A 14,604-nucleotide genomic window follows, 5' to 3' on the forward strand; every position below is an offset into this window, starting at 1 on the left:
TAAATAATAGGTGTTGGATTTTGTCAAAAGGTTTTTCCGCATTTGTTGAGATGATCATATGGTTTTATTCTTTAATTTGTTAATGTGGCACATCACACTGATTGATTTGAGGATATTGAAAATTCCTTGGATCCCTAGGATAAATCCCACTTCATCATGGTATATGATCCTTTTAATGTATTGTTGGATTTGGTTTGCTAGTATTTTGTTGAGGATTTTTGTGTCTATATTCATCAGTGACATTGGCCTGTAATTTTCTTTTTTGTGGTATCTTTGGTTTTGGTATCAGGGTGATGGTGGCCTCGTAGAATGAGCTTGGGAGTGTTCCTTCCTCTGAAATTTTTTGAAATAGCTTCAGAAGGATAGGTGTTAACTCTTCTCTAAATGTTTGATAGAATTTGTCTGTGAAGCCATCTGATCCTGGACTTTCGTTTCTTGGGAGTTTTTAAATCACAGTTTCAATTTCAATGCTTGTGATTGGTCTGTTCATATTTTTTATTTCTTCCTGGTTAAGTCTTGGGAGATTGTACCTTTCAAAGAATTTGTCCATTTCTTCTAGGCTGTCCATTTTTTATTGGCATGTAGTTGCTTGTAGTAGTCTCTTATAATCCTTTGTGTTTCTGTGGTGTCTGTTGTAACTTCTCCTTTTTCATTTCTAATTTTATTGATTTGAGCCCTCGGCCTTTTTTTCATGATGAGGCTGGCTAAAGTGTTATCAATTTTGTTTATCTTTTTAAAGAACCAACTTTTTAGTTTCTTCGATCTTTTCTGTTTTCTTCGTCTCTATTTCATTTATTTCTGCTCTGATCTTTAAGATTTCTTTCCTTCTGCTAACTTTGAGTTTTGTTTGTTTTTCTTTCTGTAGTTGCTTTACATGTAAGGTTAGGTTGTTTATTTGAGACTGTATTTGAGGTGAGATTGTATTGCTATAAACTTCTCTCTTAGAACTGTTTTTGCTGCATCACATAGGTTTTGGATTGTCGTATTGTCATTTACACTTGTATCTAGGAATTTTTTAATTTCCTCTTTGATTTCTTCAGTGATCCATTGGTTGTTTAGTAACATATTGTTTAGCCACCACTTGTCTCTTTTACAGTTTTTTTTCTTGTGATTGATTTCTGATCTCATGGCGTTGTGGTTGGAAGATGCTTGATGTGATTTGTTTTCTTAAATTTATCCAGGCTTGCTTTATGTCCCAGCATGCGATGAATCTTGGAGAATGTTCCATGTGCATTTGAGAAGAATGTGTATTCTGCTGCTTTCAGATGGAATGCTCTATAAATATCCATTAAGTCCATCTGGTCTAATGTGTCATTTAAGGCCTGTGTTTCCTTATTGATTTTCTGTCTGGATGATATGTCCATCGATGTAAGTGGGGTGTTAAACTCCCCCATTATTATTGTGTTACTATCAGTTTCACCTTTTATGGCTGTTAGTATTTGCCTTATATATTGAGATGCTCCTATCTTGAGTGCATATATATTTACAATTTCTTCTTGGATTGATCCCTTGATCATTATGTAGTGTCCTTCTTTATCTCTTGTAATAGTCTTTATTTTAAAGTCTATTTTTTCTGATACGTGTATTGCTACTCCAGTATTCTTTTTTTTCAGATGATTTTTATCTTTTTAACATCTTTATTGGAGTATAATTGATTTACAATGGTTTGTTAGTTTCTGCTTTATAACAAAGTAAATCAGCTATACATATACATATCCCCATATCGCTTCCCTCTTGCATCTCCCTCCCTCCCACCCTCCCTATCCCACCCCTCCAGGCGGTCACAAAGCACCGAGCTGATCTCCCTGTGCTGTGCAGCTGCTTTCCACTAGCTATCGGTTTTACATTTGGTAGTGTATATATGTCCATGCCACTCTCTTTGTCCCAGCTTACCCTTCCCTCTCCCGATGTCCTCAAGTCCATTCTCTAGTAGGTCTGCGTCTTTATTACCATCCTGCCCCTAGGTTCTTCATGACCATTTTTTTTTTAGATTCCATATATATGTGTTAGCATACGGTATTTGTTTTTCTTTCTGACTTCACTCTGTATGACAGACTCTGAGTCCATCCGCCTCACTACAAATAACTATTTCGTTTCTTTTTATGGCTGAGTAATATTCCATTGTATATATGTGCCACATCTTCTTTACCCATTTATCTGTTGATGGACACTTAGGTTGCTTCCATGTCCTGGCTATTGTAAATAGAGCTATAATGAACATTGTGATACATGACTCTTTTTGAATTATGGTTTTCTCAGGGTATATGACCAGTAGTGGGATTGCTGGGTTGTATGGTAGTTCTATTTGTAGTTTTTTAAGGAACCTCCATACTGTTCTCCATAGTGGCTGTATCAATTTACATTCCCACCAACAGTGCAAGAGGGTTCCCTTTTCTCCACACCCTCTCCAGCATTTATTGTTTCTATATTTTTTTGATGATGGCCATTCTGACTGGTGTGAGATATCTCATTGTAGTTTTGATTTGCACTTCTCTAACAATTAATGATGTTGAGCATTCTTCATGTGTTTATTTCCAGTTTTCTTTTGATTTCCATTTGCATGGAATACCTTTTTCCATCCCCACTTTTGGTCTGTATGTGTCCCTAGATCTGAAGTGGGTCTCTTGTAGACAACATATATACGGGTCTTGTTTTTGTATCCATTCAGCCAATCTGTGTCTTTTGACTGGAGCATTTAATCCATTTACATTTAAGGTAATTACCAATATGTATGTTCCTATTGCCATTTTGTTAATTGTTTTGGGATTGTTTTTGTAGGTGTTTTTTCTTCCCTTCCTGTTTTGTTTTCTTGTGGTTTGATGACTATCTTTAGTGTTCTGTTTGGATTCCTGTGTGTGTGTGTGTATCTATTGTAGATTTTTGGTTTGCGGTTACCATGAGGTTTTGATATAGCAGTTTCTATATATACAAGATCGTTTTAAGTTGCTGGTGTCTTAATTTCAAATGCATTTCCAATATTCTGCATTTGTACTCTCCTCATGATTGCTGGTTTCGATATTATATGTGTGTGTGGATGATTTCCTACCATTCCTACCAAACATCCTACTGTATGTTTGCCTTTACCAGTGAGCTTTCCCATTCATAATTTTCTTGTTTCTAGTTGGGGGCTTTACTTTTCTGCCTAGAGAAATTACTTTAGCATTTGTTGTTAAGCTGGTTTGATGTTACTGAATTCTCTTAGCTTTTCCTTGTCTGTAAAGCTTTTGATTTCTCCATTGAATCTGAACGAGAGCGTTGCTGGGTACAGTGATCTTGGTTGTAGGTTTTTCCCTTTCATCACTTTAAATATGTCCTGCTACTCCCTTCTGGCCTGCAGAGTTTCTGCTGAAAAATCAGCTGATAACCTTATGGGGATTCACTTGTATGTTATTTGTTGATTTTCCCTTTTTGCTTTTAATGTTTCCTCTTTGTCTTTAAATTTTGTTAGTCTTGGCATGTTCCTCCTTGGGTTTATCCTGCCTGGGGCTCTCTGCTTCCTGGAACTGGGTGACTATTTTCTTTCCGATGTTCGGAAAGCTTTCAGCTATTACCTCTTTAAATAATTTCTCAGGCCCTTTCTCTATCTTTTCTCCTCTGGGACCCCTCCCTATAATGTGAATGTTGGTGCATTTAATGTTGTTCCAGAGGTCTCTTAAACTGTCCTCATTTCTTTTCATTCTTTTTTCTTTATTCTGTTCCACAGCAGTCATTTCCACCACTCTGTCTTTCAGCTCACTTATCTGGTTTTCTTCCTCATTTATTCTACTATTTATTCCTTCTAGTTTATTTTTCATTTCAATTGTATTGTTCAGCTCTGTTCTTTAAATCTTCTAGCTCTTTGTCACACATTTCTTGTGTCTTCTTTCTTGTTCCTCCATTCTTTTTCTGATATTTTGGATCATTTTTACTATCATTATTCTGAATTCTTTTTCAGGGAGATTGCCTATCTCCACTTCACTTAGTATTTCTTCTGGGTTTTTGTTTTGTACCTTCTTCTGGAACATATTTCTCTGACATCTCATTGTCTAATTTTCTATGTCTGTGGTCTCCCTTCTGCAGCCTGCAGGACTGTAGTTCCTCTTGCTTCTGGTATTTCTCCCCTGGTGGATGAGGCTGGTCTAAGAGGCTTGTGCAGGCTTCCTGGTTGGAGGCACTGGTGCCTGTGCACTGGTGGGCAGAACTGTCTTGTCCCTCTGGTGGGCAGGGCCGTGTCAAGGGGTGTGTCTAGACGTGGCTGTTGCCTCAGGTGGAATTTATACAGCCTGTCTGGTGATGGGTGGGGCTGTGTTCCCACCCTGTTGGTTGTTTGGCCTGAGGCGCTGGGCTGTTGGGTGAGGCCAGGTCTTGGTGTCCAAATGGCAGCCTTTAGGATAGCTCATGCCAGTGAGTACCCAGTACCTCCATCACCAGTGTCCTTGTCCCTGCAGTTAGCCACACGCCCCCCGCCTCCCCAGGGGACCCTCCAAGACCAGTAGGTAGGTCTGGCCCAGGCTTGTATGAAGTCACTTTTTTTACCCCTGGGTCCCAATGCTCATGAGACCTTGTGTGTGCCCTCCAAGAGTGGCCTGTTTACCCCAGTCCTGTGGCATTCCTGTGATCAAGGCCCATTGGCCTTCAAAGCCATCTGGGAACTCCTCCCTATGCCAGGCTGGGGAGCCTGATGTGGGGCTCAGAGCTCTCACTCCTGTGGGAGAACTCCTGCAATATAATTATTTTCCAGTTTGTGGGTCACCCACCTGGTGGGTATGAGATTTGATTGTATTCTGAATGTGCCCCTCCTACCATCTCACTGTGGCAGCTTCTTTGTCTTTAGAAGTAGAATATCTTTTTCGGTACGTTCCAGTCCTTTTTTGTTGATGGTTGTTCAGCAGTTAGTTGTGATTTTGGTGTTTTCGTGAGAGGAGGTGAGCTCAGGTCCTTTTACTCCACCATCTTGTTGAGATCTTGTGCCATGAGTTGTTCCTTGAGTTTAGACAGACTGCTTAACCTTTAAGTAAAATGATGATGATGATGATAATGCCTATCTCATAGTGTTATGATGATAATGCATGCAAAGTGCTTAGAACAGTGCCTGACACACAGTGATTGCTCAATAAATGTTCATTTTCATACTATTAAATATACATGGTTTAGCACGAGAACAGCCAAATGAATTAAATTGATTGAGAACATCTCAAATTCTCAGAGATGGACATACTTAGACAGTGTAAAATCCTTTAAAACTGTTTTCACAAAATAACTTTGAACTTGGCAGTTTCACACTCAGGAGAGGGTACAAAATAAGAAGTCTGCAACTACATTCCTCTTCTCCAATACAAGTGAAGTAAGTTTGCTTTTTAGCTGTGTTTCAAATTGGGCTCATTTGTAAGGTATTTTTGTGAAGGAAGAGTTTCTCTCGTTAAAACAAAAACTAAAAACTAGCAGCATAGCAGAGAGATCCCTAGTCTTGGAATACAGAAATTCTGAGAGGGCTGACAATAATAACAAAGACTTTCCAATTCTAAATATTTAAGAGTGACCGAAAAAGTCTGTCTTCTACTCAATAATTTTTAACTCCAGTGCAAAGAGATGTACTGTGCATTTCCTGTGAACTTGGCCATGTGATTTCTTAGCACAGAGCCCTGTTCTAAAGTCAGGCAGTCGCCTTGGAGACTGTGATAACATCTCTGCATTTTGGTTTCTTTGTCAGTAAAACTGGGGATATAATGTCTTCTTCCTAGGGGTCCCGTGAGAATGAAATGAGATACTCCTCATGGAAATGACTGAGCCAAGTTTAATGGTGTGCTTGGTAGCCATGAGCATCCTTCCCTCTCCCCAAAAAGACAGATGCAGAAAGCTGCCTTTATTCCCTTTTATGGGACAAAGAGAGCAGGGACAGCAAGTATGTGCTTTTCACTGGTTAGAGGATGGCAATGTATCCCAAGGAGATGAAACCAATAACTATGAGTCGTGGGCACAAGTTTGAGTTCTCTCCCTCTATTCCATGCTCTCTACATTCTACAAGGGCAAAGGAGGCTCCAGAGAATGCTCCAGGAAACGTCGTTGTGTCCATCCTCTGGCATCACACGGTCCCCTTTCCCCTGAGCATCCCTCTCAGATTCTACAGTGTTACTCGTTTCCTCCCTGCTAGGAAAACCTATCCACACTCCCTCACACTCTAGGTGCTGGAACTCTTGCATTCCTTAGAGGGTGTCAGAATGCTTGATTAAAGTTGTGCAACCCAGGAAGAGTGAGTCTTTCACAGTGGGAAGAGCTAATGTTTATTCAATCAACAAACGCGGAATGCCTGCCAGGGCCAGACACTGCTGGTCATCGAGACAAAGAGAACGTGTCGTTAGTCAACATAAAACTGCAGAGCATCAGATGGCTCTTGTTATTCCCAGACATCACTGAGTCAGTGGCACCAGGCACCATGTATCATTCAATGCCTATTAAGAAGATAACAGCTGATGACATATTAAAAAAAAAGCCAAACCCAGAATTTGAGAGTTGTTGCTGGCAGAGCACATGGAAACAAGGTCCAAGGAGCTGCTGGAGGGCCACAGTGAAGATGCACTCGGCCAGCCAGGGACAACTCTCAGCCGTCCCCATTATGGCCGGACAGTTTTACTAGGACCTAAAAAGTCACTTCCAACTCCAAGACTTAGGTTTCCATTCCTAAATAATGAGTCAAACAAATAAATGATGAAATATTGACTGTGAACCCCCATCAAGGCATGGACAGGGAAAACCCTCACTTTATCAAGTGCAAAGAGAAACATCTAGTAAATGGGAGAAGATGAAGAAGCTTTTCTTAAGCATGACATAAACCTGTACAAATCTCTTGACAGCACTGGTGTCAACAAAAGCTTCTGTTGCTGCAGAAATGGTCTTCAGAGAGCGGCGAGGAAGAGGCTGACAAACAGAACTGGGCTATTTTTTCATCTCCAAAATGGCACTTCCTGGTCCCCGGTGCTTAGCACTGCAGATGTTACAGAACTGCACGGGAGAATTCTAAAAACGCAATTAAAAATGCAGGTTTTAAAAGATCAACCCTTTCTACTCTCATATTCAGAAATATCATGGGAGCACTGGTGGGGGAATGGGGATCAGGCGATGAAACACTGCTCCTTTTTCTGGAGGCTACTGCTGGTTCACACAGGATCCTGTCTAGACCAGCTGTTATTCTTGGACTCAAAAGACACCCCACAGCAAGACAAGTCTAACGTGACCCAAGGGGACCTGGGGGAACCGACTTGACACTGAAAAAATAGCAGTGTCATGATACAGAAACCTGGGTGAGAAAGTTATAGAAAATGGTTCTCACTGTAGCTCATTTCTAAAGCTCAACTGTCATCAATTTTATCTCAACAAATTTACTTCCATGAAGATGCTTTTATAAATGTTTAGTATCGTATACTAAGCATTTTTACATTTGAGAAGCAGGTACGTTGCTTTTTCTGATGTGACATAAACTATATTATAACTGAGACATGGACTGTGGTTATCATTTTAAGCGCATCCCGCTGGCTGCACTGATTTCTCTCGAGTTGCTGGTGGCCAAGCAGCCAACTTACCATGCTGGTCATAGGCAGGCACTCCTTGTGAAACATATGGCGGCAGTGGAAGACCACCATGCTGAAGGGCTTAGCTGCGTCTGGGGGAGAGGGCAGGAAAGAGAGGAGAGCTCAGTGCAATAGGAGAAGTTTCACTTTCCAGCAGTAAGCTGCCTCGGGGGGATGCTAACTGATGAGCGCATCCCTGCAGTGCAGCATGGCTGAACACAGGGCAGGTGTGACAGTCCTGTTGCTATGGGGGTCCCAGGTTACCTGCTTGGCCTCCAAGTCAGTTACTACAGCTTCATTACTGGGGACGATTTCATGGCAAGGCAATAGCATTTGTTGTGAAAACCAGCATCAGTATGTGTATGTGCAAAGCTCTCCCTCCTCCAGCCCCGTACACACAGTCATGACACTACTGAAGTGGATTCCGTGGCTTTGGGAGAATGCTTTCTGTCGGTTCACCTACTGCCTTTGCCAAGGCCATTCTTCAGGGCACAGCTGGGCTTAACATCCTAGGCTGTGACCTTGCCCTGTGCTGTACTTCTGCTGGGGCACCACACCTCTTCTGCTCGTGTTCTGTGTGGCCAGCTTGGTTCCGGTAAGACTGAATCCTTAACAGATTAAATTAGGAGTTTAATCTAACTATACAGTGCAGGTGCATGTGTTCTCTTTCTGTTAAAACACTGCCTAAAACCCTATGAAAGCTCACTGCTTTTCCTCTGCCCACTGCAGTTTTTAACACAAGCACTTAAAATCTAAACCTCTAAAAAACACCCTACGGGGAACTTCCTGTGCTCCTGCTCTGCTAAATAACCCCTTAAAGCTAAATAAATGGCACACAAACTAGGTCTTTTAGTACTTCTCTATGCTGAATTTATACACAAGAAGCATTTTTTTTAGCATCTCAACAACTATGCTTTAATTTCTACTTTCAAATTACGGAAATTCCTCTTCTCAGGACCTATGATCCTTACATAAAATGCTTTAATTATATGAAGAGAGATATAGCTACCAGGAACTATAAACAAATGTACGTGTCTTTTAAGGAGTCACAGTTCCCATTAGAAGGTATTTGTTTCCATTGAAATGTGAGATAACTTGGGTGCCTAGATCCATATAGCAGTGAAAAGCTTAAAGGAAAGGGAAAGCTACCTATACATTTTTTCCCAGGCACACACACGGTTCTGCTAGCTAGGAATCTAACAAGTTGATGGTAAGTTTTCATCTTCTTTCCTTCTGTACTAGGGCAGTGGTTCTCAGACTGGCCCCCGAACCAGTCACATCCACATCACCTGGGAACTTGTTAGAAATGCAGATTCTCAGGTCCCACCCCGCACTACCGAATCAGCACCTCTGGGGATGGGACCAGCAACCTGAGTTTTCACAAGCCTGCCGGCCGATGCCAACTCACTCAAGAGCTTGGGAGCCTCAGCTCTAAGGAACGGCAGCACCAGCATGCAACTGAGTAGCAACATGGGCTGAAATTCTTCTCTAAACTGGATTATCCCAAAAGGTATATAATTTTATAAATTGTAATCAGCTAACTTCAAAATTTTAACACGTATTTGGGGATTTTTTCCCCTCCCAACCATATATTACCTGATGGAAGAATAGGGGAAAGACAGGACTCACAGATGTTCTCCTCTGCAAGGAAACACATACACTTGGGATTATACAATGTTTCTCTTTGCTGTGTCCTTTCTGATAGCAAGGCAGGCAGTTCCAATAGGATTCTTTCAATTTTACCCACCATCAACCAGAATGCCTTTCATTTGAGTTCGGTGCATCTTCTTCAGTAAGGACAAAGAGTCAGCTACGAGAATCTTCTTGCAGCCTTCACGAAGCAGAATCTAATGCACACATTGTGAAAGAAAAGCCATCTTAAAAAGACTCAAATATGGGGGAGAAGCCACGTACTGCTCCCATGCAGCGGCACAGCAGGGAGAGGTGACCCCTTTCCCTTTCAGACCAATTCCTCTGGCACTAATGTGAGCTTCCACCCTTTTCTGTTTGTTTTTTTTTTTTGGGGGGGGCGGTATTTTATTGCAAGTTGTGAGGTGTGCTTTAGCCAGATGCCATTTTTCACCAGAACTTGATGCTGCTTTTCAAAGAGGGAGATGCTCAAGGCCTGAAGGGCTGGGAGACTCTGGTGCAGTGCCCACATCTTCTGGCCCAGTGGGTCTTAGTGCACGTGGTTCTGTGCGGCTCTGTGGAAATGCCATGGAAATTCACACAATGAAGACATCACCGCCACTCAGCTCTGGGTCACGGCAAAGGCGGAGCTGCATCCTGACTTTCTTCACACCAAAGTCACTCTCAACTCTAAAACCTACGTGGACGTTCTGCTTTCACGTGGTTTCAATTCATGCCACCAGGGAAGGGAACTGGAAGCGGTCAGCAGTGGTCCTCCATCCCCAATCGGCTATGATAACATGTCCTCCTCTCAGATCCCGAGGAGCAGCGGTAGTGGGTGAATGCACCCAGGGGGTTTCTCGCCTAATTACATGAGCCGAGAAAACAGATGAGCCAAGAAAACAGATGTCCAGAGTTCTATACCCACCATTTCTAAAGCTGATGAGCAGGAAACTACATGATTTTACTGTTTCTACATTAATTGAGACACTGCCTATTAAGTTTTATTCTTTAAAATGATGCTAGAAATTGAAATTTTCAGATTCATTTTAAAAAGACATTAAAACTGTAACAGACGTCACAAAAGCATACTGGAAGAGGAAAATAACAAATACTAATGTTGGTAAACTTTAAGAAAACTTATAAGCAAACGTATCTAGCTGCTCAGGCTCTAATACTAGAATAAAAACTTAGCAAAATAAAATAAAAAACACAGCAAAATGCTTCAAAAAGAGCTGGCTATGACCCTGAGTGGGTCTTTAAGGCCCATGGCATGAATGGTGGGCCTGGCAGTCTAGACAGAAGCCACGGTGTCTGCAAACTTAGAAAACAGGGAAGAAAAAACAACAACAACTAAGAAGGAACCATTTCTTAACCAGGATTACATTTTTCTAAATAGGCACAATCTGTCTGCCCACAGAAAGTATTTTCTAGGAAAAACTTTAGTATTCAGAGGCACATAGCCAGGAGAAGGGAAAATACACAAGTAGAGCTTTGTATGTTACTAACTTCTTCCTATATCCTTCTCAACCACTCTAGTTTCCTTAACATTACATTGTTTCCCTCCATAGTTCTCAGTTTTTCTAAATTTTATGTTTAATATTACCTTTATTCTTTCTTTTTCATCGTTTTCATGTCAATCAGTTGTAGCTTCTGTAATCATTACAAGCATACCTTGTTCTATTATAAGATTAAATAAGAACATATTTATAAGATAGCTGTTGAAAACTAACACAAGACTCTCCCTATTTTTCCTTATTTCTCTGCAGTTCATCATCATTGATAATAATTCCAAGCAAAAGCAAAAGCACCAAGACTCACATTTTATAAAGCAATAAAAGGACTGTACATCAGCAAAGTTATTATGGCTCATGAAAAACAGCTGCCATGGGAAAAATGCCATACAAGACTGCCAAGTTTCTGAGATTTCTATTTTAAATGATTCTTTGAAATGTTGAACTTTTTGCTGACATTGCCTTGTTCATACTGTAGTGCTTATCATCGGCATTGCACGTGAGATAGTTACCTGGTTTTACAAGCCCCCAATAAGATACCAGAGCTAGACCTAGAAACCACTTTACCTAATTTCTGATCCATTATTTAGGCCACAATGCAATGGGATTTAAATTCTACTTGAAAAAACTTTGCTTTTTGTTGGGATTATTGTCAAAGGTGATGAATTGCAGAGAAATAAGAAGGAAAAGACAAAGACTCTAAGGCCTCATGCTGGAGTTCAAAAATAGAATTATAAATGCAATTGCATTTAAATTTACAATAGCACAAAGTAGGCATGTACCGAATTGACTAAAGAAGCTATAGTTGGTTGTCACAGGCTACCTGTGGTGAAGCCAAACTGAAATAATTTTAAAGGAAAAAAATAGATTTTATTTTAAAAGTTTATTTGGGGGATATATAAATTTAAAAACTCTTTCTTAGAAGAAATTAAGGGCTTATGCACTGGGGGGTCAAAAAGAAACCTATGTGGGCCCCTGAAAAAGGCAGATAGGAAATAAGTCGCTATTTCCTCTTAATTCATTTGTCTCTGGGTTTCAAAGTAGAGACCTATGGGGAAATGATAAAGGCACATGGAGTTTGTAGCAAATGTAAATATGGGAAAAGAACTTTGATAGATGCAGAGATGTCTGGAGTCAGTTTTCCTGTGTGTGTGTTCATGTACATGTGTGAAGTTCAACGAAACGTAAGAAAGCTTTTTGCTTCTCCTAGAAATATTCATTCAGATCATGAGCTGCTCGAGCTGCATTCTACTCATCTCCTGGTCCCTGAGACAACACGTGGAAGCCCTGTAAGTACCTACCCAGCACAGGATCTAACACAGTAGGCACGCAAATATTTAAATAAATGTGTTTATTAACAGTCAAACATATAACTTAAAAAACTTATGCTGAAAAATCTAAGCTACTTTATTACAGATTCCAAAATAAGTATTACGAATGATTTCCATAGAAATATCGTTAAGACTACGCAGCTGCATTCGCTATGTAAAGGCTTGCTTATAAAAGGACCATACTGAGAACTTGAGAGAAATACTTCAGAGACCATCTAATCTAGAAGCTCCTAAATGTCAATGTATAGCCCAGTGCCAGGCTGAGTGTGTAAGAAACACCAAGGTGGTCTAAGGACCTAGTCCCTAATCCTCTCCAGCAGATCTGGGGTGGTACCTGAAACTTGGTAATTTAAGAAAAGCATTCAGATAATTCTGGTGTGCTGCCAGGCTTAACAAATACTGATTTAATCTAATGGGAAAATGGACACCCAGAGAGCTTATGTGCCCTCCCCAAAGGTCAACAGGCTTGTTAATGGCAAAGCCGGGACTAGAGTCCAGGTCTGCAAATACCATGTCCATGGCTCTTTAAAGACAACAGGTTGCCTGTTCATCTTCCAAGACAATCCTATATATTCCTGTGTTGTAACCTGCCAGTACAGTGACTTCATCTCCAGAGACCAGTGGGACAACTAGTGAGAAAAACATTTAGTCAGAGTATCTGAGTTCAAACCCAGTTCCTCACCTTCCCAGGCTGGCGAGTCAAAACTTTTTGAGACTCAGTCTTACATGTAAAATGGAGAGGACAGTTCCTTAAGGATCATTACTGAAAATGACTGTCAAATAAGACTGTCAAAAGAGAAGTGTTTAAGAACAAAGATGCTGGAACTCTTAAGAGGAAAAAAAAAAAAAGCAATGGAAGTGGATATAAATGCTAAATAAATACAATAAATAAATGCTAAATTTATAAATAAAATGTCTTGCAAATATGAAACAGCATAAAAATAATTTGGAAATTGTGGTCAGTTTAATGTAAAAATAGAAATATCATTTATATCATATTGTTTCATAAATAATTTATATCAAAACAAGTGCTCTTTGTCCTTGAAATCAGACCTAGAAACATTTTAGGTTTATGAAGTATAAGGGGTACTTTTATCCTTCTTACTTCACTGAAGCTAAATTTTGTTGACGCATTGTACTAACAATGTAACAAGGTATAAAAATAAGTTAAACAGTTGAAACACTGATAATGTGGTTGGTTTTTCCTTAACTTTAATGATGTCATAGACATCTGACATGCCTCATGCTAAACTTCAACTGAGAAAAGTTGTTGCATTTTAGAAAACATGAAATTAGAACCAGAAGAAATTTTTCCCCTGAACTTTCTCTGTACCTTCTCTTTCCAGTTAGCAATTCACTAAGGAGTCATCTCCCAAAGCATTTTCAGTGGCCAAATAAGTTTTAAAATGCTGTCTACTTGATTGTAAAGCTGACCCTTGGATTCCGAATGCAAATTAGAAAAAAAAAAAAAGTGCTGAGAAGCCCTGAGATAACCTTTCCCTAACATTTGACTATGGATTCCTTCGTTTACTGAATGGTTCTTAATGTCCCCCACGGTCATTCCCCCTCATGCACAGCAGGGTCCAGATCCTTGCAAATTCATGGACCTGCAAAATCTTGGGAATTTTTTATCCCATTAAAACATGTGAAACTCAACTATAGTTTTATGAAACAAATGAAGACACTAGACAGAATAAAAAATTTTAAAAAATGAATGTGAAACCTTCTGGAAGCTTCAAAATGCTCTATAAATAGATATATTTTTACAGTGATTTCTAGAGAAAGAAAATAAATTTCTATTAATAAAAAAGGTCACCTTTTTCATAGAAAATAATTCGAAATTCCTTCTTCATGTATAAGTAGGAAGTACCTCCTGGGATTCTTTGAACAACCTGCCCCAGTAGAGTATTTTCTCTCTGCATCCTCCAGGAAGATGTCTGAGGGCCAGAGGAGACTCCCCACCCCCACCCCGTCGGGGATTTACAGGCTGCCACCACTCCTCGGACTCACTGGTAAAGTAACTCCCAGCCTCCTCAACACACCACCAACTGCACACTTACACATCTTAAGGAAAAGCTCTCATTACATTTAAAAGTTAAGAGGATAAAATATTGATTTAGCAGCTGTTTAGTGGCCAGTTTTTTAGACAGAATTCACTTTGCACCTAATAATAATTTTATTTTTATTCCAGGCTGACTCAGAACTATGCAAATTACATTGATAAAACATGAGCAGTGAGACCCAGTGGTGCCCCTGAGCTTGGTTCTCCAGAAAGAACCTAGGAAGAGGGATGTATTAGGTGTTTTTGTAGGCACATTTTTCAACCTAGAGGCTAGGCTTCAGGCAGTAGAGCTGAAGGACAGGAGGGGGAATTATGTTGTCACCTTCCTTGGGGTAGACTTGTTCAGAGACACTTAAATGACTTCCCAACAAACTGGAATTTGCAACTTGGAGCATATCCAGGCAGACCCGGGGGTGGTGAGTACTGAGGAGATACACATCATTATCGAACTCACTCATGTCCTGAGCTTTACGAGGTCTGACACTGGAACTGCTTTCCCCAAAGCCAACGCATGCTTCAGAATG

The 14,604-nt window shown here is 40.3% G+C and overlaps 1 protein-coding gene across 1 annotated transcript in view; it reads right to left on the bottom strand.

Annotated features, from left to right (window-relative positions):
- Window positions 1–6,236: 6,236 nt before the first annotated feature.
- VPS41 (VPS41 subunit of HOPS complex) overlaps window positions 6,237–14,604 on the bottom strand; it is a 193,655-nt gene continuing 185,287 nt past the window's right edge. The window contains exons 26-29 of the mRNA XM_081243488.1: window positions 9,292–9,391; window positions 9,141–9,185; window positions 7,557–7,636; window positions 6,237–6,993 (exon numbers count right to left, since the gene is read on the bottom strand). Coding sequence (XP_081099614.1) covers window positions 6,913–6,993; window positions 7,557–7,636; window positions 9,141–9,185; window positions 9,292–9,391 — 306 coding nt within the window. The 3' untranslated portion in view covers window positions 6,237–6,912. The remainder of the gene's footprint in view (window positions 6,994–7,556; window positions 7,637–9,140; window positions 9,186–9,291; window positions 9,392–14,604) is intronic.

This window comes from Mesoplodon bidens, assembly GCF_964165515.1.
Source record: "Mesoplodon bidens genome assembly, chromosome: 9".
NCBI classification, from domain to species: Eukaryota; Metazoa; Chordata; class Mammalia; order Artiodactyla; family Ziphiidae; genus Mesoplodon; species Mesoplodon bidens.